The sequence below is a fragment of the Callospermophilus lateralis genome, chromosome 7, assembly GCF_048772815.1.
Source record: "Callospermophilus lateralis isolate mCalLat2 chromosome 7, mCalLat2.hap1, whole genome shotgun sequence".
NCBI classification, from domain to species: Eukaryota; Metazoa; Chordata; class Mammalia; order Rodentia; family Sciuridae; genus Callospermophilus; species Callospermophilus lateralis.
Window position 1 is genome coordinate 103231323 of NC_135311.1, and position 25668 is coordinate 103256990.

General features: G+C 37.5%; 1 protein-coding gene across 3 annotated transcripts in view; it reads right to left on the bottom strand.

Annotated features, from left to right (window-relative positions):
* The window catches only part of Scp2 (sterol carrier protein 2), a 98493-nt gene that overhangs the window by 12827 nt on the left and 59998 nt on the right, over positions 1-25668 (bottom strand). For 2 of the 3 annotated variants that reach the window (XM_076860342.1, XM_076860345.2), the window contains 3 exons: positions 19195-19348; positions 8948-9041; positions 208-337 (listed from right to left, as the gene is read on the bottom strand). In XM_076860342.1, the coding sequence (XP_076716457.1) occupies positions 208-337; positions 8948-9041; positions 19195-19348 (378 nt within the window). The remainder of the gene's footprint in view (positions 1-207; positions 338-8947; positions 9042-19194; positions 19349-25668) is intronic. The other variant, XM_076860346.2, reaches the window with a different exon arrangement.

Here is a 25668-nt window from a genome sequence, read left to right on the forward strand (position 1 = left end):
AGCCTATGACTGGCAGCTCTGTGGTTGAGTCTCCCAATCTTGGGAAGAGGCAGTTTTGATCTACTTCTGTATCCAAGATTCAATGGTTCTTTAACAAGGTCCTGTAACTCCACTTTTGGGGAATAACCAAGTAGACTCCAGTTCTCCCAGCTGATAGTCTTTGTGAACCAGTCATTGTTCCATAAACCAAGTTACTGCTGCACTGACCTGAGTTGGGAAGCACCGATCCTTTGCCATTTTTCACATCCACCACCCAGGTGGCTTCTTTACCCCCAGGACCATCCTTCACCTTGAAGGCAAAAATACCACCAATTTTCTTCACAAACTGTTCCCCATCCTGGAAATAAAAATAACACTCAGAGTTATATTAGGTCCCTTTCTCTGGCTTTCTCCCCAAGCAAATAAATGTTTAAACAGGTACAAGATGTGAGCAGCTGGGCCACTGGGCAGTCCCCAAGCTCCTTAGGATCTTTCACCCAGAAGTCAGAAAGGCAACCAGGCAACAATTCCCAAATCTGCCAAGTCCTTTGTTAAAAATGGCTCTCAGGCACAACTGCAGGAAGGGAAAGAAAGAAAGAAAATGTGCCAGCATTTTCTGCTGAAACAGCCTTCATTTTTCTCAATCATTTGGGCACGATTCATTCTGGTCTCTTAAAATGCAGGCATCCTCACTGCCTTTCTGCAGATTAATGTTTTTTATGTCTAATTTTGTTTTCTACAACCAGACTTAAAGTGAGACCAAAGACTTTTGGGGGGAGTAATTTAATTTTTGTATTAGTCTAAAGAATTATTTATGTAGTATAATGCTTATATTCACCACTTATTTTTGGATCTTGGGGAACAAAGCTGGCCTAAATATAAAAACATATCCTCAGACCCACACCTCTTCAGATGGGTGTCCTTTCTCCTTCCCTTCTTCTCCCCTTCATTCCCACTCTGTTTCAACTTTCCTTCCTGAATCATTTATTAAGTCAGACATTGTTCCAGGCACCAAGGATATAAAAGCAGGAGACAGAAAAGTGAATGCTGGCAATCCTTCATGACCACATGACAACACATGGGGATAAGGGAAGCACAGGGACTGCAGGAGCAGCTGGTAGGATGTGCATGAAAGGATGACCACAACCTCATACTCTAGCTTTTAAAAAACAAAAGCAGCACAATAATCTTATTGAAAATATTTTTCCTTAGAGAAGAAACACATTTCATTGTGTTAGAATTAGAAAATATTGATAAGCAAAAAGAAGAAAATACAAATCATTCAGAATTTTATCAAAGAAAATCATAGTTGGAATAAATTCCATCTCTTTTCTCTGCATATGCATTTTAAAAATGGGATCATGCTGTCTTGTAATCTTTTGTTTAATTACTCTCATTATGTGTATCACTTAATATCCTGTCATACAATTTTAATTTATTTAATTTTTTGAAAGGGGTCCCGCTATGTTGCATAAGCTGGCCCTGAACTCCTAGACTCAAGTAATCCTCCCGCCTCAGCCTTTTGAGCTGCCGGGACTTACAGGTATACACCACCAGGCGAGCTTCCACACAATTTTAAATGACCACATATAAAACTGTAAAAGGGCACTTCATTTAACCAGTACCTTTTTTCTTGTTAGAATTTGCTAATTCTAACTCTGGCTCTTATTATAATGCTATGAATAATGTTCTTATATTTCAACAATTTTATATAACTCACTTTTATATATGGGTAAATTCCTAGAATTAAACTCTGCTAACTTTGATTCTGGCAATCACCATAAGTTCCTCCTTTTTCATATATTTCTATCTCCCTGGACAAGTTATTAAACCAAACCTCTCTATATCTTAGGTTTTTTTTATCTGTTAAATGGAAATAAAACAATAACTACCTACATAGAATTGTATGAGAATTAAATTATATAAATACCCACAAAGCACAGAACAATTGCTCAATGGATGTTAGCATTTTCTGTTGTTATTTTATTCTATAATGTTTGCTAATCCTATGCTAATATTGTAGATATAAAATGTATTTTACTCTTAGGCATAGAAAATCATCATCTTCCAAATATTCTTGGCTGTTCTTAGATTTGGGGGAACATTTTTTCCTCCATATGAACTTATAATCATTTAGTTAATTCTTCCCCACAAATGCAGTTGAATTTAGATGCCATTACATAGAACATATGGATCAGTTTGGGACAGAAGTAATCTTTAGAATATTAAGCGTCTCTACCCATGAACATGGTGTATCTTTATGGTATATCTTTTTTTTTTTTAAGATGTAGATGGATACAATATCTTTATTTTTGTTTGTTTGTTTATTTATTTATTTTTAATGTGGTGCTGAGGATCGAACCCAGGGCCTCAAGTGTGTGAGGCAAGCGCTCTACCACTGAGCTACAACCCCAGCCCCTTCATGGTATATCTTTAATGTCCCTTAGAGAAACAGTTTCTCCTTGTAGGTTCCAAACCCCCCAGTCCCCACCCACCAGTGCTGGGGCTCGAACTCAGGTCCTAGCACACGCTAAGCAAGTGTTCTACAACTGAGCTACATTCCCAGCTCCCACACAGGTTTTTGAACATTTCTTAAGTTTATTCTTAGGCATTTATAGTGCTCTTATTAGTAATATATTTTATGGCTGGGTTACTAGAAATATATAGGAAATCCAATAAACATTTACATTTAGTTTGGAACTGGTTACCTTTTAAGTTCTCTTATCTCTAATAGTTTTTATTTCCTATCTTTTTTTACTTAAGACTTACAGTCCTGCAATAATTTATACGCTAGATTCTTTCTTTTGTGTCATAATAGTCATTCTTTTAACAAGGATTTAAGAGTTTACTATGCTCAGGAACATGATGTACCTGAAATACTCAAATAATTATTTCCCCTGAGGAACATACATTAGATCATATGAGACACCAACCTTCGTTTCTATGTATGTAGTGCTATGTCCTAAATTTGTTCTTTCTTTTTGTTGTGGTTTGTTTTACAATAGCAATTGATATATAATTTACACCCCATAAAATTTATCATTTTTTAGCATATTCAAAGAAGTACAACTAAGGAAGATGGAAGGAGACCTTCATCATTATACAGAATACATGTATGATGTTGTGAGGAGAAAAAAAAGTGTGTTACATTAGATTGGACAGAGAGAAGTGATGGGAGGGGAGGGGAGAGGAAGGGGGGATAGGAAGGGCAGCAGAATAAAATAGATATTATTATTGCTGTATGTATATAGGTGACTGTATGACCAATATGATTCTGCAACCTGTACAATCATAAAAATGAGAAATTATACCCCATTTGATTCAAATGTATGAATTGTCAAGATCATTGTACTGTCATGTGTAGCTAATTAAAAAAAAAAAGAAGTACAACTAATATGACTAATTTTAGAACATTCTCATTAATCCCAAAAGAAATCTGAACCCTTTCATAGTCACTCCCTGTTCCTCCCCACAAACCTACTTTCTGTCTTTACAGATTTGCTTATTCTGGATATTCCATATACATAGAATCATACAATATGGGTTTGTCTGTTTGTTTGGGGGGTTTTTTGGTACTGGAGAGGTGCTTTACCACTGAGCTACATCCCCAGTCCTTTTTTTATTTTAATATTTTTTATGCAAGGCAAAAGCTCTACCAACTGAGTTATAACCCCAGCCCCCCAGTCCTTTTTTTTTTTTTTTTTAATTTTAAGACAGGGTCTCACTAAGTTGTTGAGGCTGGCCTCGAACTTATGTTCCTCCCACCTCAGCCTACTGAATAGTTGGGATTACAGCTGAGTGCCACCATACCTATCCAATGTGTGGTCTTTTGTGACTGGCTTCTTTCACTTAGCATAATGTTTTCAAGGTTTGTGCATGTTGAAGTGTATATCAATCAGTATTTTGCTCCTTTCTATTGCCAGGTAATATTCCACTATATAGATGCATCTTATTTTGTTTATTCATCCATTGATGGTTGTTTTCACTTTTTAAAAATGAATAATCCTGTGATGAACACTTATGCAAAATATTTTGTGTGTACATAAGTTCTAGTTTCTCTTAGGTATATAGTGGAATTGCTAATAATAAGGTAATGTCTAACTTGTTTAGGAACTACCAAACTGTTTTCTAAAATAGGTATACTATTTCATAATCCCACTAGCAATGAATGAGGAGTTCCAATTTCTCCACATTCACAACATTGTTATCTTTTTTTAGTCATCCTACTGAGTGTGTCAATATTTTTCTTATATAGGTAAATCACCCTAAGCCTATTTGAAATCAATCATGGGTCCAAAGCAGCTGTCTTAAAAACATACAGTCTAGGCCTACTTATCTCAAAAGCCATGGAGGCATCTTTTACGTGAATATTTTTAAATTAACCACCAATATTTTCTAGTCAAACCAAAAAACCAAACCACTGTCAAGTTTTTAAGTAAAAAAGAAATTATCTTATTTTGTTTTCCCTTAATAGAGCTTACTCAAACTGTTTTAAATAAATTTTAGGGGCTGGGGATGTGGCTCAAGCAGTAGCGCGCTCGTATGGCATATGTGCGGCCCGGGTTTGATCCTCAGCACCACATACAAACAAAGATGTTGTGCCCGCTGAAAACAAAAAAATAAATAAATAAATAAAATATTTTTTAAAAAAATAAAATAAATTTTAATAACTGGGGAGAGGGGGCTTCAAAGTTTTCAAGTATTTGTACAAATACTATTTCTTTAACCTTCATAAAGCCCTATAAGTAGCTGGGTAGGTATTAACATTAACTTTTCTAATTATGTGGAAAAGGCAACCAAGGCTCATAAAAATCAAGAACCGGGCTGGGACTATATAGCTCAGTGGTAGATTGCTTGCCTTGCACATGTGAGGCACTGGGTTTGATCCTCAGCACCGCATAAAAATAAATAAATAAAGATATGATGTCCATCTACAAATAAAAAATATTTTAAAAGTAAATAAATAAAGGTCAAGCACCCTCAGACTATCTTCTATATTGCTGCCAAGCAATCCATCTAACATAACCTAACTCTAACTCTTAACATAATCTTCCAACACTTTTAAGGCTTGAATTTCATACATGGTCTCCTCTAGGCAACAGGGTGAAGTCTATCTTTATCATTTAGGAATCTTCATGAGTTGAGGCATATTCGTCTATCTGATCACCAGCCACTTTCTCTCCCTCACAGATTTTATGCTCTAACAATACTGATAATTTTGAATATAATGCCAAGGTCTCTTATGCTTCCATGCCCTCACCTCATTCATGCCCTTTGTCCCATGTTGCTCAACTCCTATTCTTCTTTCCTACCCTGACCTCATCATTCAAGTCTCAGCTCACATGCTAATTCTTCTGGGAAGGCTTCCTCTGAAGAATTCTGATGGACTTCTGCACATGCACCCAAATAGTTATTTTTTTCTGGAAAAAATTTTCCACGTCTCTCTTTCCACTAAACAATGTTCCCTGAGGGGCAGGAACACACAGTTAATAAGTAGTAAAACCTGAATTCAATCACAATCCCACATTCGCTCCTCCTTCCATCTGACCACACTGTACCACAACTGTAGGTTATATCAATTGTCCAAACATGAGCCTATGACAGCAGAATAGTATCTGCTACCATAACATGAATTAGAAGAAAGTTCAGTCTTCCCCACATTCCCTGGAGTCTTCTCTCACTCTGGAGATGACCTAGGGGAGGGAGTTAATAATGTTGGTGTGATGTGCTAAGACACCCAAGAGCCAGACTTCCTCTGGGGCCAGTGGCCCCTGAAGGACTATTGTAGGTACATCCATACCACCCGCTTGCACAATGGCTCAGGAATACATCTATGAGCAGATGTTGACAAGTCAGAGCAGGAAAACATCAGCAAGCACTTAGAAATTTCACCTGCATGCTTGAAGAGAAATTCCTGCAATCTTACTACTACTTACCTCTTATCTCCTTAAGACAGTTGTAGATTAATTTGTACTTGGTATTACTTCTGAGAACCAAATGACTCTTAGAAAATCACATCCCCTTGAAAAGCATTTTCATTTGAAGTGGGAATGAGAGTATTCAAGGAAATGAAGCAGAAGGACAGAGAGTTAAAGAGAAAAAGAAAACACAGTTGCGAAACTGGAGATCATTAGTAACTAAGAAAGTTCTAACTGCCTCCTTATGGGAAGAAAAGTACTTCTTTCTGAGTAGGCAAAAGGTCATGGAGTAGGGTCCTGTTGTAAACTCAATAGGGACAAAAAAATTAAGACAAATTCAAAGAAGGGCAATGGAGTATTGCTAACAAAGACAAAAGTGGAAATAAAATCTCTTACCAAGCAGCCTTTGCTAATGTAGAAAATGCATGAATTGACAAAAGATTCCAAGACTTTCACTTTTTAGTGCTGCAAATACTGAGGAAACTGACAATCGTGGGAAGGAGAAAAGAAACAAGGGGACAAGGTCTGTGGGGGTGAGTTCATGGAAGAGAAAGGAATTAAAATGGGAGCAAGAGGCATACATTTGCAAAGCTAAAAGCATACTGCAAAATAAAAACAGCACTGCTTTGTTAATCTCAATAATGGAGTATTCAATGATTGATCTATGGTCATACCTCAGACCTCATACTAGATGACCTCTAATCCTTTTATTTGATTTTTCAAACAGACTGCAGTTAAAAAAAAGAAAAAGAAGAAAAATCAAGCTGATGGGCTGGGGATGTGGCTCAAGTGGTAGCGCGCTCGCCTGGCATGCGTGCAGCCTGGGTTCGATTCTCAGCACCACGTACAAACAAAGATGTTGTGTCCGCCGATAACTAAAAAATAAATATTAAAAAATTCTCTCTCTCTCTCTCTCTCTCTCTCTCTCTCTCCTCTCTCACTCTCTCTTTAAAAAAAAAAAAAAGAAAAGAAAAATCAAGCTGAACCCTCATTAGAGTCCATCTTCATTTTACAGTGGACAGTTAAAGAAATTCAAAACAATTATGAGATTTTTTTCCCTACTAGGTTGTCAAAGTTTTTTTTTTTTTTTTTTTTTTTAAGCAACCAACATAGTATCAGAGAAGGTATGAAGAAAGAAGTTACTCTCCTGAACTGTTAGGAAGTCCACCAAGCAGTACCCTCCTTCTGGTGGGGACTTTCACAAACTATTAAAATGAGAAATGTATTTATCTAACTATCCAACAATTCTGTCCTTTAATTATTAAACTAAGTTGATCCTGTAATAAGTACCTAAAGACAAGTGCAAAAGGAAATTCATTATAGTAGTGTTTTACTTTCAAAATTTAAACACAATCTGATATTAATCATAGGAAGCTTGTTAAATAAATTATGATACATATGTGCAAGCACATACTATGTACTGAAAAGGATGGTAAAGATTTATACTGATGGCCAAGAAACAGCAAGAGAAAACAGCAGACTATAAAACAACAGGTAGCCCCATGCAGATACAACCTCACAAGATGACTATGTGAACCTCCTACAGCTTCTGATCAGTGGCACTCTCTTGGAGCTATCAGCCTGGCCCTGCTCCATCTCAGGAAGGCTGCTGATCATTATGAAGATCCTGGAAATATTAGGCCCTTTCACAAGACACAGCTGCCTCCCACCCACAGTGTAATCACCTTAGATGCTGTGCCCGGCAGTAAAGATTACGAAACACACACAGTGTTTGCTTCTCTGTGGCTCTAATTGGACTGAAATACACAGCTTAAAAGTTTTGAATCCTCTTATTTACTTCAGTCCACTTTGAGCTCCACATCAGATGTGTAATTTGAATTGTGATAGTGGCTGTAACTGTACTTTGCATGAAGAAATCAATAATGAAATCCCAGATATTTCTAAGTTTGAAACAATGAAATAAATATCTAATTCTATCAAAGGAGAATAATGTTCCTGTTAGGTTGCTTCTGTATGATTATTATCAAGAATTATTGTACAAAAATATCTGCATATATGGTATAATTTAAAAACCCAACATATATTGTATGATCCTCATTATATAAAATTTTAAGTTTATGTAGAGAGAGATGTCTGAATGAATATTCACCATTGTTGACACTTCAATGAACTGTGAGTAGTAGAATTTGGGGAGGTTTAAATTTTTATTTTGGGGACTGGGGATATGGCTCAAGTGGTAGCGCACTTGCCTAGCATGCGTGAGGTACTGGATTCTATTCTCAGCACCACATAAAAATAAAATAAAGATATTGCATCCACCTAAAACTAAAAAATAAATATTAAAAATAATTATTTTGTGTGTATTTCTGTACAATGTAAATTTTTGAAAAATTAGTATCATTTCTTATAAGAAAACAATTAGTTAAAAATTACTTTGAAAAGTAATTTTGTGTGTGGTGGCACATGCCTGTAATGCCAATTACTTGGGAGTCTGAGGCAGGAGGATCATAAGTTCAAGGTCTGCCTGGTTAACCTACAAGATCATGTCTCAAAATAAAAAGGGCCAGAGATGTAGCTTAGTGGTAGAGTGCTTGCCCAGCATGTGCAAGGCCCTATGTTCAACTCCCAGTACAGAAAAATAGAGAAATCAAATACATATGATTCCTTTTAAAAAAAAGAATTTTGACATCATGTACATTTAAAGGCTCACTTAAATATTATTTAAAATATTATTCTTTGGAATTATTCTACATAAAATATTTTTAATTCAGAAGGAAATTACACCAAAATATATGAGAACCCCTTATATACATGAACTTTGTCCAGAACTAAATCTCTCTCTTACAAGGGACTGAGTGACAATTTTAAACCTTATTTATTCTAGTTCTTTAACTCCATCTGGAGATCTGTACATTTCTGAAATAACATTCTTACTAGAATTACAAGGAAGTCTTAATTAAACTCTCAGAAATCTAAAACATACTGAATACTTGACAACATGACATAAATTCTCAACTTGTGCCACAACATGAAACCTGTGTGCACTTCCCAGCCTCAGAGTCCCTGGCAATGTTTTACACAGATCTCACCTCTTCAAGCTTCTTCTCGATCTCCTTAAAGACAAGATCTGCCTTAAATCCATCACTTGCAGCACTGGTGGGAGCAGCCTCAATCTGATGTGTCCTATGAGAATTGGGGAAAAGGATCAATTTCAATTCATGGGTACTAGGGTTTTCAACATTTATACAATAGTAATTGTCAAAAACTCCTAGAGATATTGCAACTCTTATCTAAAATTTTCAAAAAGCACATAAAACAATCCTTATTCCCAATTTTTCCCCAAATATTGAGCACTCATTAGGTGCTAGACATTATGCTTGAAAATACTGTAGACCAAAGAAGCCCCCCCAAGAAACTTATATTAGCAGTGGAGAGAGACAATTGGCAAGCAAATAAATAAAAAAATATAGTTACTATGAAGAAAATAAAGCTGGTTAAGGGGATATAGAGGGAGTACTTGCCAGCTGAAAATGGACTGTAAGGGAGTATGTGGGAGGGCAGGGAGATCAACCAAGTAGCTTTTGCAACAATCCAAGTGAAAGATAATAATTACAACAGGGAAATAAGAGTGGGAAGGAAGCATGTTGGATTTGAGATTGTTTTGTTGTTGTTTTGGTTTTTTTTTTTTAAATCTCCAATACAAGGGTTTAACAACCACCTGTCTACTGGATTGTTTGATACTTAGGAAACAACTACAGAAATATGGCTTGATGTGGCACAAGGAACACAGCCTTTACAGAGCCACAGGCTGAACCCAAGGGCCTCCTCCACTCACAAGTGACATGATTTAGAGCAAGCTACTTCACTGCAGTGCACAGTGGGAGAGAGAGAAGAGGTGGAATGTGCTAAAGACTGCAGGATTAAAGGGGATCACCTCTCAGAGTTCGTGGCCCATGGTGAACAACAAGAGCCATAACTACTGTTGATTCAGAGCCTCAAGGTTAGGTATGGACACAAATCCCATCAGTCTGAGGAAGAAGAGGGCAGCTTAGGCTGCCAGGTAATTCCTCTCACATACCACCGCAGCAGACTGGAATGCAGGAAGGAAATGTCTGAAGGAGAGGAGCAGAGCAGCTACTCATCAACAGCCCTTCTTTCTTTCCCCTTTTCACCTCCTCCCTATACAGGCTCCCAGTTCATTTTTCCTTTCCTTTTTTTGCTCTATCACTTCATAAATATTTAGTGACCTTCTGCTACACTGCCAGGTGCACTGGGGATTTTAGGGTGAAGCTGTCACACCCAATCCCTGTCCTGAGTTTATATTCTTCTGCTGGAGAAAAAAAAAAAAAAAAAAGCCACATATTCCCCAAAAGATTGGGAATTGTAGCACGTATCTGGATACAAAGAAAAAGAGAAACTTACTTTATGTAGGACAGTCAAGAAATGACTCTCTGAACAGGTGATTTCAAGCTACTATTCTATTAGAGAAAGAAAGGGAATTAGCTATTCAAAGAAGAAACTGCCAAGATCCTGAGGGAGAAAAGAGCTTGGTATGTTAACCGAAAGTAAAATAAGACCAACCTCACTAGAAACCAATGAGTAAGGGAAAATGACATGAAATGAAATTGGAGAATTAGGCAGAGACCAGATTATGTAGACAAGCCAAAGCAGGGAATCTGGAAAACCACAGAAATGATAACAAGGAAAAGAAATAGTTTGTGACTATTCTTACAACAATGAACAGAATGATTTGGAGAGAAGGGACAAAAACCGAGGTAAGGAGACTTATTTTATGAGTTCTGGAGTAGTCTTGATAGGTGGTGAGTAGAAATGGAGAGAGAGAAGTATAGTCAAAGTAGAATCCATAGCTTGTGTTGCTGGGGATGGGGGAGATGGAAAGGGACAAAGAAAGGGCAAGGAAGATTCAGGAGTTTGAGCATAACTGGGGACAACAGGGTCATTTCCTGAGATATGAAAGAATATAGAGAATAGAAGAGCTCAACTTTCGGTTACAGGTACAGTCAGTATGGGAGATCAGAAGGCAGTTGGATGAGAGTCTGGGGCTCAGATGAGAGATCTAGCTGGAGACAAAAATGAAGCAATCATCAGTGTTATGGTTTAGATGTGGTGTCCCCCAAAAAGCTCACATGTGACACAATGCAAGAAGATATAGAGGAGAAATGATTGGGTTGTGAGAGTCTTAACCCAATCAGTGAATTAATCCCCTGATAGGGATTAACTGAGAGGTAATTGAAATAGTAGGATGTGGCTGGAGGAGATGGGAATTAGGGGCATGGCTTTGGGGTATATATTTGTATCTGGCAAGTAGAGACCTCTCTTTCTGCTTCCAGATCACCACATGAGCAGCTTCCCTCTGCCACATTTCTTCCACCATGATGGAGCCAACCTTCTATTGACTGAGACCTCTGAAACTATGAGCCCTTAAATAAACTTTTCCTTCTCTACAGTTATGCTGGTCAGGGCCTTTTAGTCATAGCGGCAAAAAAAACTGACAAAAAACAATCAGCATAACCCTTTAAATCCCTGGGAATGGAACATAAGGGAATTATAGAGAAAGAGAGCCCAGGACAATGCCCTTCAGAACCCCATCATTTAGAGTCTAGGACAGAAGGGGAGGAGGCAGCAGCCAGTGAAGACTCAAGCAGAAATCCAGGGAAGTATGGTACCACAGGAGCCCAGAGAAGAGGGAGTTCAGGGGGAGGAGTAAACTATGCCAAACATTGCCAAAGGTTAAGTACCCACTGGATTTGGTAACAAGGTAACACATGACCTTGACAAAGGCTGCTTCAAGTGGCAGAGGGTAGTGGTCAATTACAGTGGACTGAGGGGAAATGAAAGGAAACAGGACAGTGTGGCTCTTCTGAGACATTCCTTTTAGGGGAACAGTGAAATGGAATAGTCTTTAGAGGGGAACACGGTATCAAGGAAGGTTATCTTCTTATTTTGAGGTGGGAAAAAAATAGAATCTTTTGACTAATCTCTTTAATCTCTTCAAGAAATGTATATTTTTTCCTGGATGTACTTCTAAAAAATTTTTCTATTTTTTTCACTGTGTTAAAATATATATAACACAAGATTTACCACCTTCTTCTTCTTCTTTTTTTTTCCCTCCCAGTACTGGGGATGGAATTCAGAACCTTGTGCATGCTAATAATGATAAAGCAACATTCCCAGCCCTTTTCAAAATTTTATTTTGAGAACCATAAGGTTCTTACTAACTTTCCCAGGCTAGCCTTAAAATTGTGATCCTCCTGCCTTAGCTTCCTGAGTAACTGGAACTACAGGCGTGTGCCACACAGTTCAGTGGTATTAAATATGTTCATAATGTTGTGCAACTGTCATCAATATCCATCTCTATAACTGTTTTCATCTTGTAAAACTGAAACTCTGTATCCATTAAGTAATAACTCCTTAATTTCCCACTCCCTGCTATTCCGGGCAAACACCACTAGCTTTCTATCTCTATGACTGTGACCACCCATAAGTACCTCATATAAGCGAAATCATACAGCATTTATCTTCATGTGACTAGAGTCTATCACTTAATGTCTAAAAGGTTTATTTATGATGTAGCATATGTTAGAATTTTCAAGGAATGTTTGGTTTGGTTTCAAGATTGACTTATCAGAAGAGCTATACCTGATGATAATAATAAACCAGAGGAAAGAAGGTGGAAGGAGAGAAATCTTAAGAAGGTGACAGGGGACGGGATCTAAGCCAAGGAGGCTGAAAGGAAGAAACAGGATCAGAGAGGTGCAATTCCAGACAGGTCTATCAGTCTAGTGATCAATGATAAGGGTGTTTGAGTTTAAAAATTGCTACATTCTCAATAAAGAATAAGATAAAGCAATCAGCAGAGTGGGAATGAAAGGGTGGCTATGGAAAATCTAACAAGTTGAAAAGTGAGCCTACTAGGGGCAACACAGTGATAGGAACCAGGAATGGATCTGAAGCAGTAGAGCAGGGAGGCTTCAGGGCCATGTGGCTTTGCTTCTGGGTCTGAATGTCTCCTTCTTGGCTTCTCCCTTCAAGTCCTGGCCCAAGAAACTCCTTTTTCTATGAGACCCTACTAAAGATCTACTTCTCAAAAGCAGATGCCACATTTAAAAAAAAAAAACCCAACAGCAACAAACAAAACACTTAGCATCACTAGTTCCCAACACATAAAGTCTGAGCGATCTAAAGCCAGGTGACAACATTAGTTTTTCTCCAAAAGCCAATTCCATTTATCAATAGTTGAATTTTCAACCTTTACCCACCACCGTGTATTTCTCCAAACTTGCCACATCTTAACTGAATATGATAAATAAGATATTAGTAGCAGTGTACAGTATTTGTTATGTGGTAATGTCCAGACATGTTCCCAAAGATCACAGACTATCTCTTTATCTTGTTTGTTTTGAAAAGCTCATCAAGTTGATGATTAACCAACTTTTCATTCAGATTAGGAAAAAGTTAATATGTGGTATGCTATCAATATTTTCTGAAAACCCCTCCTTACAGTTTATTTGATGTGTGTCCTGTTCAAAGGAAACTGAAGCTATTAACTAAAATTCAGAAAGAGAATATACACACTCAAAAAAGTTTATTCTCACCATTTCTTTCCATTGTTTTGTTTGGTTTTTGATATGGGGGTCTCACTATGTTATCCAGGATGACTCCAAGCTCTCAGGCTCAAGTGATCCTCCCATCCTGCTGGGATTACAGATATAGGGCCACTAAACCCAGCTTCTCATGTGGTTTCTTTATACACAAAGTTCTTTTAGCAAAACTAAATTCTGACTGGTTTTATTTAAATTTGGTTTACCTATAAATTTCCTGGAATAAATCTAGTATGTAAAATGTTGGAAAGAACCCTGAAGAGAAACCAGAAGACTATCCTAGTTGGTGAATATCTAGATTGCTGAAAAATATCATTGTAAGACCTATACAGGCTTCATTTAAACAATGTCAAAGACTGGGAATCCAATAGTCTACAAAACACATACCCTGCCCTGAGACAGATGATGGTTAGAACCCTGATTCCTACCACTTGAGGCTTTCTTTAGATAGACTTGTCTTCAATTTCAGGGCCCCTGTTGCAGCACATTAATCTCACCTACAAACAGGTATATAATACTGACCATGAAGGAGTTTTTTATGAGGATTAAACAAAGATGTGCAGCTGGGGGTATAGCTTAGTGGTAGAACACTCACCAAGCTTGTATACAGTCCCTGGGTTTGGTCCCCAAAACTGAGGGAAAAAAGTAAGACTGAATGTGAAACATCTAGCATGTATGGCCTGGCACATACCAGACCCTCAAAAAGGAATTGTTTAAGAACTCTCACTCCAGGAACAGTGTTCACACCCATAATCCCAGCTACTCAGGAGGCTGAGGTGAGAGGATTGCAAAGTTCAGGCCAAACTGGGTGCTGAGAGCCATTAGCCAAGTAGGTATGACAATTTCCTTGCCAGCGTACCCCATGTTGCTTAGAAGAAGGACTCGTGGAAATGGACTTGCCTTGGACATTTTGCAGTGACATTGCATGTAAGGTGACCTTGCTCAAGGACCAGGGTGGATCCCGGTTTAGGGCGGATCAGGGTTTAGGGCTCTCCTTGGGTTTAGGGAGGTTCCAGGTTTAAGTTGTACCCTGCTGGGAATAGGGCGTATCCTGCTGCCTCAGGCGTGCCCGCTCCTGGAGTTCCCGTTGAGTTCTCGCAGAGAGTTTTTGGGATCCAGAACGTTGAACTTGGCAGAGAACGTGGATTGCCTCAGAACGTGTTTGTAGAGTGCCGGTGTGAGTTTGGGAATAAAGAATTGCTGTTTGAATCTACAAGGCTGTGTGGTGGCTCGTGATTTTGTGCCCAGCTAGACTGCGGCAACTGGGCAACTGAGCAAGACCCTGTCTCAAAAGTAAAACTAAAAAAGTGCTAAAATGTAGCTCAGTGGTAGAGAACCCCAGTTCGTTCCCCAGTAAAAACAAAACTTTTATCAACTCAATAATAAAAAGACTTAAAAACAACCCAAATTACAAAAGGCCATTTCTCCAAAGATGATATACAAATAGTTAATAAGCACATGAAAAGATACTTAACATCATTAGCTATTTAGGAAATGCAAATCAATATCACAATAAGAAACAACTTCACACAGAATAGGACAGGTAGAGAAAGGATGTAGAAAAATGGAACTCCTCATACAAATAAAGACAATAATGAGGGGCTGGGGATGTGGCTCAAGCAGTAGCGCGCTCGCCTGGCCTGCGTGCGGCCCGGGTTCGATCCTCAGCACCACGTACAAACAAAGATGTTGTGTCCACCGAGAACTAAAAAATAAATATTAAAAAAATTCTCTCTCTCTCTCTCTCAAAAAAAAAAAAAAAAGACAATAATGAAAGACCACATATTGCCTTATTTATATGAAATTTCCAGGGTAGACAAATCCACAGAAACAGAAGGTAGAGGAGTGGTTTCTAGATACTGCAAGAAGGAAGGGACTAGGGAATGATGGGTAATGGGTATGCAGTTTCTTTGGGGGTGATGAAAATTTTCTAAAATTGATCATGGCCCTGAGTGCACAATTCTGTCTATTCTCTAAATTGCTGAATGTACACTTAGAATAGATGATTTGTGTGGCATGTGAATTGTGTCTTAACAGTTGTTTAATTTTTAAAAAGTGGTTGCTATTATTCTTAGTGCATGAGAAGAATTAAAAAATCCTATATTTTAAATTTCAATTGCAAAATCTACAGTTAACCCTAATCAGTTTATTCTAATTAGCGATGGTTTTGCAATGTGCCTAAGGACTACAAAGTGAAGTTCATTCTCAATCAGCAACTCCACTTGACCTCAGAGAAGGCAAATGGTCCCATCACAACTGAAATACAGCCTTTGAAGACAAAAAGAAACCCTTCAGGATAAGTAGGAGGTGCTCCTCATCCCAAACCACTATTTTCGACAAGCTGGGTATATTTCCCTTTCTGTACAAAAAAATTCAAGTTCATTTTCTTCAAGTCCCTGGGTGACAGCTGTAATTTAATAAGTAAAACCACTTTTGGCCATTTAATCAGTGATATGAACTTGAGACATAAGAAGAAAAGAAAAAGCACTGGAAAATGAAAAAACAACTATAATGTGTGGCAGTTGTTTTCTGTTTCCCTAAAAGAGATACCTTCAATATTTTCTAAATGAGGAAATGCCCAACACAGGCAGTGTGACTGTACGTCAATAATGTGCTCTTTCCACTGATCAATATTGCCTGTTTAAAAAAAAATCTGCCTCCAGTCTATTAAGAAAAAACCTAAAAAGATATTACTTACAGATGGTATTTAACTAAGGAAGACGACAGGAGCAGAAAACAGACCAGTGGTTTCCAGGAGGGAGAGGATAGTGGGGAAGGCTGGCTAGAGAGGTGCACAGGAATTTAGTGGGGGGGACAGTGATGGAACTGTTCTATATCTTGATATGGTAGTAGTTATGACTATGCAGCATATGCATGTCAAAACTTGCAGAAACCTGATGAAATGGTAAATTTTACTGTAAGTAAATTTTAAAAAAGAAACGCATAACAAAGTTGAGTTTTAGAAATAGGTTTCATTTAACCTATTAGAATGAATTAGGTTCTATTTAACCTAGTACAGAATGCAAACTTAAGTCTGTATCATAAAAGTTCCCTAGATATCATAAAAGTTCCCTAGTTAGATAAAAAGAATTTTGTGTTATGTAACACAAAAGCCAATCATATTTAAAACTGATCTAATTTTTAAAAATTTAATTGCAAATCAAATGCAGTTGTCATCACTCTTAAATATGGCCTCAGTTAAGAGAGGTGGCACACACCTGTAATCCCGCTACTGGGGGGCTAAGATAGGAAGATCCCATGTTTAAGTCCAGTCTGAGCAACTTAGCAAGACTATTCTCAAAAATAAAATATAAAAATGGCTGGAGATGTAGCTCAGTAGTAGAACACTTGTCTAGGCCATAAAAGGCTTTGGGTTCAGTCTTTAGTACTGGGGGTTAGGGGCGGGGGTGATGGGACTCTCCTCTTCATTTTCAGGGACCCTGCTGCAGCACTAAACATTTCTTTTCCACACTATTGCACCATCTGCCCAAGCATTCCTGGCCTCTATTCTCTCTTCCATCCATCTCAAAGTAATGCCAGGCTCTTGTACTGAATAATCACATCATCTTTTTCTAAAACATATATTCTATGAGAGAAATTCCAAACTCCTCTGAGTGTTATAAAAGCAAGTTGTACTGCTTCTGTTTGCTACACAGTACTGACTCTGTCCCTTTACCTAGATCCACACAAAATAATCTACCCTCCACCCATGCAGCAGTACTTGCCAAACTTTCAAATCTATATTCTTATGTACAGGCCTGGACTGCCCTTCCCCTACCCTTCTGTTGAGCAATCCTAGTCATCCAAATTTAAATTTACCTTCTTCAGAGTAATCTCTTCCTCTGAGCTTTTATGGCATTTTGAAAAGAATATGTTCTGCCCTCCCCATATACTTAGAAGATGACACTTGAGGGACCTGAGCACGTAGCAGTTGCTCCATCAAAGTTAGCTAAATGAGTACACAAATCAGATTATGTGCAGTGAGTAGCTTATAATTATTTTGTTTAAAAACCAAACCATAACCATATTTTTAAACTGTATTTCTAATACCAGAATTAAGAATTTTCCAATTTTGCCTTTCAGCATAAATTACATTCTGTCACTAAAACTACCAAATAATGTCTGTAATATCTCCAGCCGATTTCTTTTCAATCATTAGTGTATCATCTGGAATTTTTTTTCATGTTTCTGCTTTCCCAAAAATATCATCCCTGGGTTATGTGAACATTTATTTCTCATAAAACTATGAGAATTCCACATTTAAAAGAAAATCTATTGTAGAGAGCCCATAACTTTCTACTCTTAAGAAAATTAGAGAACTATACAAATTATGCTGACTAAGGTAGCTTTTTCTAATTTGCCTTTTACTAAGGGTTTTCAACTCCAAATATAATAGGGACTTCCAGAGTGAATACAGAAACAATGAGTTCGATTTAGGAGCAAACATTTAGATTCAATACCTTTTATTTAATTCAATAAACATTTATTCACTATGAGAGATTCTAAGAGCACGATAAGGAAGTCACACTCTTAGGCCTAAAGTATTTCATAGTTAATGAAACCAGACAGATTACAAATCAAACTGAAATAGGACCCAAGAGGCACAAAGAGCTGTGAATATTTAAAAGGTGATGATACTTGAAATGTCTCTTAAAGAATTTTTACAACAGAAATGATACTCTGGGCAGAGGAAGAATAGAGAGAAGAGATCCAACAACATGTAAAGAGTAAGAATACAGGGGATTCTGTGTGTCTCACACCCTTTGTAAAGCAAAAGGTATGAATAAATTTCAGGAGAAAACAAGGGAATTAAGTGCTAAAAGCTAAGGTATGGTTAAAGAGAATAATGAGGGAAAGTAAGAATAATGACCTTTGATTTCATTCACATCAGCCTTGCCTGTCATCAGGAGTGAGGCTATACTATGAGGTATTCCAGCACACAACAGTAGCAAAGATGCCTCTATATAAAAGGCTTATCATGAAAGAATAATTATGTCAATGAGAAAAATCAATTTTTTAGAATAGGGAAGATTATGTTTGCTGATAGAGGGAAAGGAGCCAAGGGAGCAGAAAGATGGAAAGATTCAAAAGAGAGTATACATGATATTTGGAACAAAGTTACAGAAAGTGGTGGGAAATAAAAGCATGCAAAGAGGAAAGCTGGGCCTCTGAAAGGAAGGGGGACTTTCTTCCTCTTGGAAGAAAGAGCCCTTCTTAGGTGACAAGGAAGTTGAGGGACCTAGAGGGATGGCAGAAGGTGTCTGAGCCTTGGGGAGAGCAGGTGTTTGAAGGAAAGGAAAAAGTCAGCAAGAGGCCAAAGAATGCCAGCAGCAGTGAAGGCCTGGTGACTCAGAAACACACATTTGCGAAGTTCCAATCCCACATGTACTGACTGGGTGGCTTCCTCTATCCACCTCAGAAGCCTGGGCGGCCAGGAGAGAAAGCCTGTGGAAAAGGAGACCAAAAGGTGATTCACCTGAACTCCTGCTCTGGCCGCCCGCCCAGGGCTCGGGTTCAGCACTCTTGGCTTCGCAGGATGTGGGTGGAATATTTCCCTAAAGCTGCTGAAGTTTAAAAGCCGTTGCCAAGGCAATCAACGTAATGAGATTACTTTTCCCTGAATACTAAAACAATAAAATTAGGACTTTTACCTGGAATGGGTCCACTGTGAAAAGTCAGAAGGATTAAATGACAAAACGCAGAATGCCACTTACCTGGCGGCTTCCGGAAAACCCATCTTATAGAGCGTGACCACCACTGCTCCTCCGAGGCCTAAATTATGCTGCAGAGCAACCTTTGCACCAGGAACTTGCCTCTTCCCGGCTTCCCCTCTCAGCTGCCAGCAGAGTTCGGCACACTGAGCCAGACCTAGCGAATCGAACACAGAGCACGGGAGTGCGGAGTTCAGACAGCGGCAGCCACCAGCCTCCTACAGCCAGAAACGCCGAGCGTCTAATAGTGACTTTGGATTAAAGCAGTTAGACAATCTTTTATTTGGGAAATATCCAATATATCTGAAGAAATTCCCTCCACTCTTTCAACGCACTCAACCTGTCGTTTTCTGGCACGTTATAAGCGAAAACACCAAAAAAACGATTTGCCGGCCCAGGAAGACGGGCATAAAACAATTTGAGTATGTCATTTTTAATGTATCAGAAGAAAATACTTACCTAGGATTTGAAAGTTCATTAGAAAATAATCTAGGATTTGGACATTCACTTTCCCTAAAAAAATCTAGCTGATAAAGCAATTTTTCCCATTATTTTCCCCAAGTAGTTCCCAACAAATATGAATTGCTTTCCAGACCCATTCCCAGCTGTTCGCAAGAAAAGTTAGGGATTCATAACATTCTGGCCCTTGGATAATAAATTCTAATGATATAAACACCGAGAAACAGAAAAATTAAGTAATCTGAATAGTCAGAGCAGGCTAATTCCAAAGCTGAGACTAGAACTCATGTCTCAAAATTTAGGTTTGTCTATCAGCCCAGCTATTACAAGAGAATTGAATTAAAAATGGTTAATCAAGGGACTGGAGTTCTATCTAGCTCAGTGGTAGAGCGCTTGCCTAGCATGTGTGAGACACTGGGTTTGATCCTCAGCATCACATAAAAATAAAATGAAGGCATTGTGTCCATACACAATTAAAAAAAAAAAAAAAAAAGAATGTTCAATCAGGAAAGACTGGTTTCACTGTCCTGGAGGCAGAGCTCTGCAGGCCTACCTAGTGTTTATTCCACCCACATCCTAAGTAACAACTGCTGATTTCTGAGCATCTGTAACAGTTTTCTATACAATCCCTAACCCTTAAAGACATTTTTAATATGGACATAATATCTTTATTTTATTTATTTTTTATGGTGCTGAGGATCAAACTCAGTGCCTCACATGTGCTAGGCAAGCGCTCTGCCGCTGAGCTACAACCCCAGCCCCCACCTCCCCAATAAATTTTAATTGCCACTTTTCATTTCTAAGCAGTGCCACATATTCAAAGTATACCCTAAACACATTTTTTTAAAGAGCTAACTCCCGGGGCTGGGGATATAGCTTAACTGGTAGAGTGCTTGCCTCACATACATAAGGCCCTGGGTTCAATCCCCAGCACCAGAATAAAAAAAAAAAAAAGCTTTAACTCCACATCTTTAATTTTTTTTTTCCCCATGATACTGGGGATTGAACTCAGGGCCTTGCACACACTAGACAAGTGCCCTAGTGATTTTTTAAAATTGTGAGCATTTTGAAAATTAATGAAGATCAAATTGAAATTATTGTATTATACCCAAACTTTGGAGCAATCAATTGCTCTAGAAATCTGCCTTATAAAAAGTCTAAACATCTAATGAATATGCATAACAAAAAGTATTCAAACTGGTTTTATATTCACTGGTTAGAGAAATATTGCTAGTTGCCTTCACAAAAATAATCTCAAATGATTTACAACCACTTGAGAAAATATTCAAGCTCACCATTGATGAAATAAAACAGAATCATACCACTTTCAACTGATCAAATTGCTAAGAGTATTTAAAAATGAGAAAAATCAAAGCTAGGAAACTATGCAGAAAGACACTCAGTACTGGTGAATGTTTAAGCCAGCACAACCTTTTAGAGAAGAAACAGGTATAGGCCCAGTTTTATATCCAAAGTTATCAGTTCACCACATTGTTATGACAGTGAAAAACTAGATAGTCTAAAAGTGAAATAATTGGTTAATGGTTTTATAAATTATGAGCTATCCATATGCCAAAAGGAAAAGTCACACACATTTAATGACTCTATGACTTATGACCTCTCTGATCAACACATTCACAACATTTCTGTGATCAGATATATGGGAGAGGCAGTTTCCCCATATACCAAGAACTCTTCAGTGGACACCAGTTGGGCATCCCACAATTCCTCCATGGGTTTGATTAATTTACTAGGATGGCTTATATAACACAGGAAACACATTTTGCCACTTCATTACAAAGGACAGAGATAAAGAGGTACATGGGGCAAGGGCAGGAAGGACCTGAGCATAGGAGCTTTTGTGTGCAGCCCTTCCAGAAGGAGTATATGCTCACCAACAATGAAGCTCATCAAATCAAGTTGTCCAGAAGATTTTATAGAGTTTGATCTCTAGTTCCAACTTTTCCCTGGAGGCTGATGGATAGGTTTGAGGGTTCCCATCCACTAATCCTCTGACTAGCCCCAGAAAAACTGTTTTTGCATAAATTCAGGTGTAATGGAAAGGGCTTGTTATGAATAATGATAGATACTCCCACCCATTAGGATATTCCAGAAGGTTTAGAAACTTTGTAAAAGAACAAATACTATAACAAAAGATGCTCCTCTCACCCTTATACAGAAAATTTTATAAGGGATTTGGAAACTGAGTGTGTCAGAAACCAGACAAAGATAAAATATATACATATATATATTTTCATATTACATAGTATATGATAAAGTACTTTGTTCCCATTTAAAATGGTGCTCATAAAGTTTTTTTAACAATACAGAAAAATGCTTATGAATCTTATTGGATATATTTTCTTACCCATCAACCCAACAAATATTTAGGAATACCTAGAATGTGCCAAACACTGCAGGAATACCAATATGATACAAACACGGAATCAGGAGATCCAGCAATAAATAAGATAAGCCTGGTCCTTTCCCTTGTGAAATTGATGGCCCGAGAGAGATGCTGACAGTTGCAATGTAGTCTGATAATGCCACCACAGGCATCAGCATATATGATCCCAGAGCAGAGAGGAGGAATATCTAGTATAGCTTAGAAGGTCAAGGAATGATGTCCAAATGCTAGAAATCTAAACTGAGGCTCTGTGAATAAAGAGAAGATAGAGGGAAAAGGAGAAAAGAATGTTTCTAGAAGAGCGAGAAACATGTATGAAGAAACATGGTCTGCTTAAGGAACAGAAAGTTGGGTGGGTCAGGAAAGAGAGTGTTTAAAACAGCTAAAATAGGAGGAAGGGGATACAGAAAGGGAAAGTAGAGAAAAGAGGGAAAGGAGAGAGAAACACAGAGAGAGAGAGAGGTGGGAGGAGGAATAAATGTAATGGAAGCACTTCCAGATTTTGCAATAATTTCAATCTCTACTGCAGAAGACATGATAGACTACACAAGTCTCTATTAATCATTTGCCCAACTTAAATGAAAGATGAAGGAAGGGAGGGAATAAAGATCCATGTAATTAATTTATTTTCTCATTCATTTGCTTTTGACAAATGCTGAGTGTCAGGGGTGGTGGGGGAACATACTGTTTATATAAGCTTTCTGATTATCTACTTTCAAATAAACAGGTTCCTTATATTGCTAGAATCTATTCTGTGAAGAGCAGAAGTCAACAATTGGCCTCAGGAATTCACTTGCCAAGAAAGTGGGAAAACATCAATTATTTCAGCAAATTTTTTAAATTTTTTTCCCTTGGATAATTTCTGGCATTGAATTGAAAGCCATCTTTCCCTCTGCCATGAACATATTATGCTTATAAATAAATTATGGACAAGTATAGGAATGTGCATTTTGTCAAATTAGTATATTCAATCAGTAATAGCCTTCTTTTAATTAGGGGAAATTTTTTTTAGCCTTATTACTTCATTTACCATCATCTTTCTGGAAATTCTTCCTAACAAGTTATTGCTCAATATTTTTATATAAAAACAACTGGGCTAGTACTCAGCTATATAGATAGAGTATTTGCTTCTAAAATAAATCATTCAAACATCTAATATATAAAAATATAAAGAATTTATAGCTTGGAGCTGGGGTTGTGGCTCAGTGGTAGAGTGCTTGCCTAGCACGTGCGAGGCCCTGGGTTCGATTCTTAGCACCACATAAAAATAAATAAATAAATAAATAAATAAAACAAAGGTATTGTGCTCATCTACAGCTAAAAAAATTATTTTAAAAATTTATAGTGTAACTTAAAATACTATCAAAGATAACTATTAAGTGCTTTGGAAAACAACAGAATAGAAATAACTCTAAGGGATAATGTTTTGAGAAACTATCTGAAATCTTTTCTTCATCCTGTTTTCTTCAACCCATGACCCTTCCTATTACCGTGAACACAGCCAAAGCCAGGCGTGGTGGTACACAGCTATAATCCCAGCTTACTCTGGAAACTTGAGGCAGGAGAATCCAAGTTGGACACCAGTCTGGGAAACACTGTTTTAACAGTGGGATACAGTCTGAGAAACGTGGTGTCAATTTCATCACTGTATAAACATCATAGAGTGTGCCTATATACAAACTTAAATGGTATAGCCTACTGCATACCTAGGTTGTATAGTATATATCATCACATATGCAAATTGTTGTTGACCAAAATATCATTACAGCTCATGATTTGGAAAGTTCTTTTATATAAGTGAAGCAGTACAATATCACTTGAAGACAAACTATGATTAGATGTATACAATAAAGCCAGGTATGGTAGCAAATGCCTATAATCTCAGCTACTCCAGAGGCTGAGACAAGAGGATAGCTCAAGCTCAGGAGTTTGAAACCAGACTAGGAAACATAATGGGATTCCACCTCAAAAATGAAAAAGAAAAGAGAAAAACAAACAAAAAAAGATGTATACAACAAGTTATAAAGCAACCACTCAAACAATAAAACACTGTTGCCAGGCACAGTGGCCCATGCCTTATAATCCCAGCAGCTTAGAGGCTAAGACAAGAAGATCACAAGTTCAAAGCCAGCCTCAGCAAAAGTGAGGCACCAAGCAACTCAGTGAGACTCTATCTCTAAATAAAACACAAAATAGGGCTGGGGATATGGCTCAATGGTCTAGTGCCCGTGAGTTTAATCCCTGGTACCCCCCACCAAAATAAAATAAAACAAAGTTATACCTATATCAACCACCAAAAGAGGTGAAATAGTCATTTAAAAAAAAAAGGAAAAGAAAATAAAAAATAGCTGGGACAATTAGAACACAAACCTAACCATATGACAGACTCAACCCTAACCATATGATTAATCACATCAAATATATAAACAGTGCTGGGGTTGTAGCTCAGCAGTAGAGTGTTCACCTAGCACATTCGAGGCCCTGGGTTCATTCCTTAGCACCACATAAAAATAAATAAATAAAAATGAAGGTATTGTGTACAACTACAACTAAAAAAATAAATATTTAAAATATATATATATAAATATTTAAAATATATAAATATATATACACACACACACACACACACGCACACAGAATATAACAACAGAATACAACAGACACTAGCAGGGCAATATGTAAAACAGTGGATGTGTAACCGATGTGATTCTGCAATCTGTATACGGGGTAAAAATGGGAGTTCATAACCCACTTGAATCAAATGTACGAAATACGATATGTCGAGAGCTTTGTAATGTTTTGAACAACTAATAATAAAAATTAAAAAAAAAAAAGAAGAAGTGTAACCAATTTCCAGCAGAATCAACAGGAAGGACTCTGCAGGACTCCTACATTCATAGCGGTGCCTGGCTTTAGAACCAGAGAAAAACAACAGACTTTACATTACAATTCACTCACCATAAAGAAATATTAAAATTTTAATGTTAAAAATATATATATACATATATATATGGTATATATTATGTATATATATATATACCGTATATATATATATATGTGTGTGTGTATATATATATATATATGTATATACAGTCTAATCATCCAACTGAAGTCAGAAATAATCAGAGTGGAGAAAAAAGCAAGAACCAACTAAATGCTGCCAATGGCCGTTAAATATAAAGACACGAATAGATTAAAAGCAAAAGGATAAAAATAGAAATATTTGCATTATTTAATTACTAACATTATTCTTATTGTCAATAATAATTATTATTTAAAAATTGAAAGCTGGATTGGCTGTATCAAATCAGCCAAAATAGGTTTCAGATTTCATAACAGTAAAAAAATTATGTTTTTAAAAAGGGACTAGAAACTAGGGCATGGTGTGCATGCCTATAATCCCAGTGGCTTGAGAGGCTGAGGCAGGATGATCTCAAGTTCATGTCAGCCTCAGCAACTCAGCAAGACCCTAAGCAACTTAGCAAAACCTTGTATCAAAATAAAAAATATAAAGGGCTGGAATGTGGCTCAGTGGTTAAGCATCCCTGGGTTCAATCCTCAATACCAAAAAAGGTACTAGAATTAGTGAATGTTACAAGGCTGTAGGATAC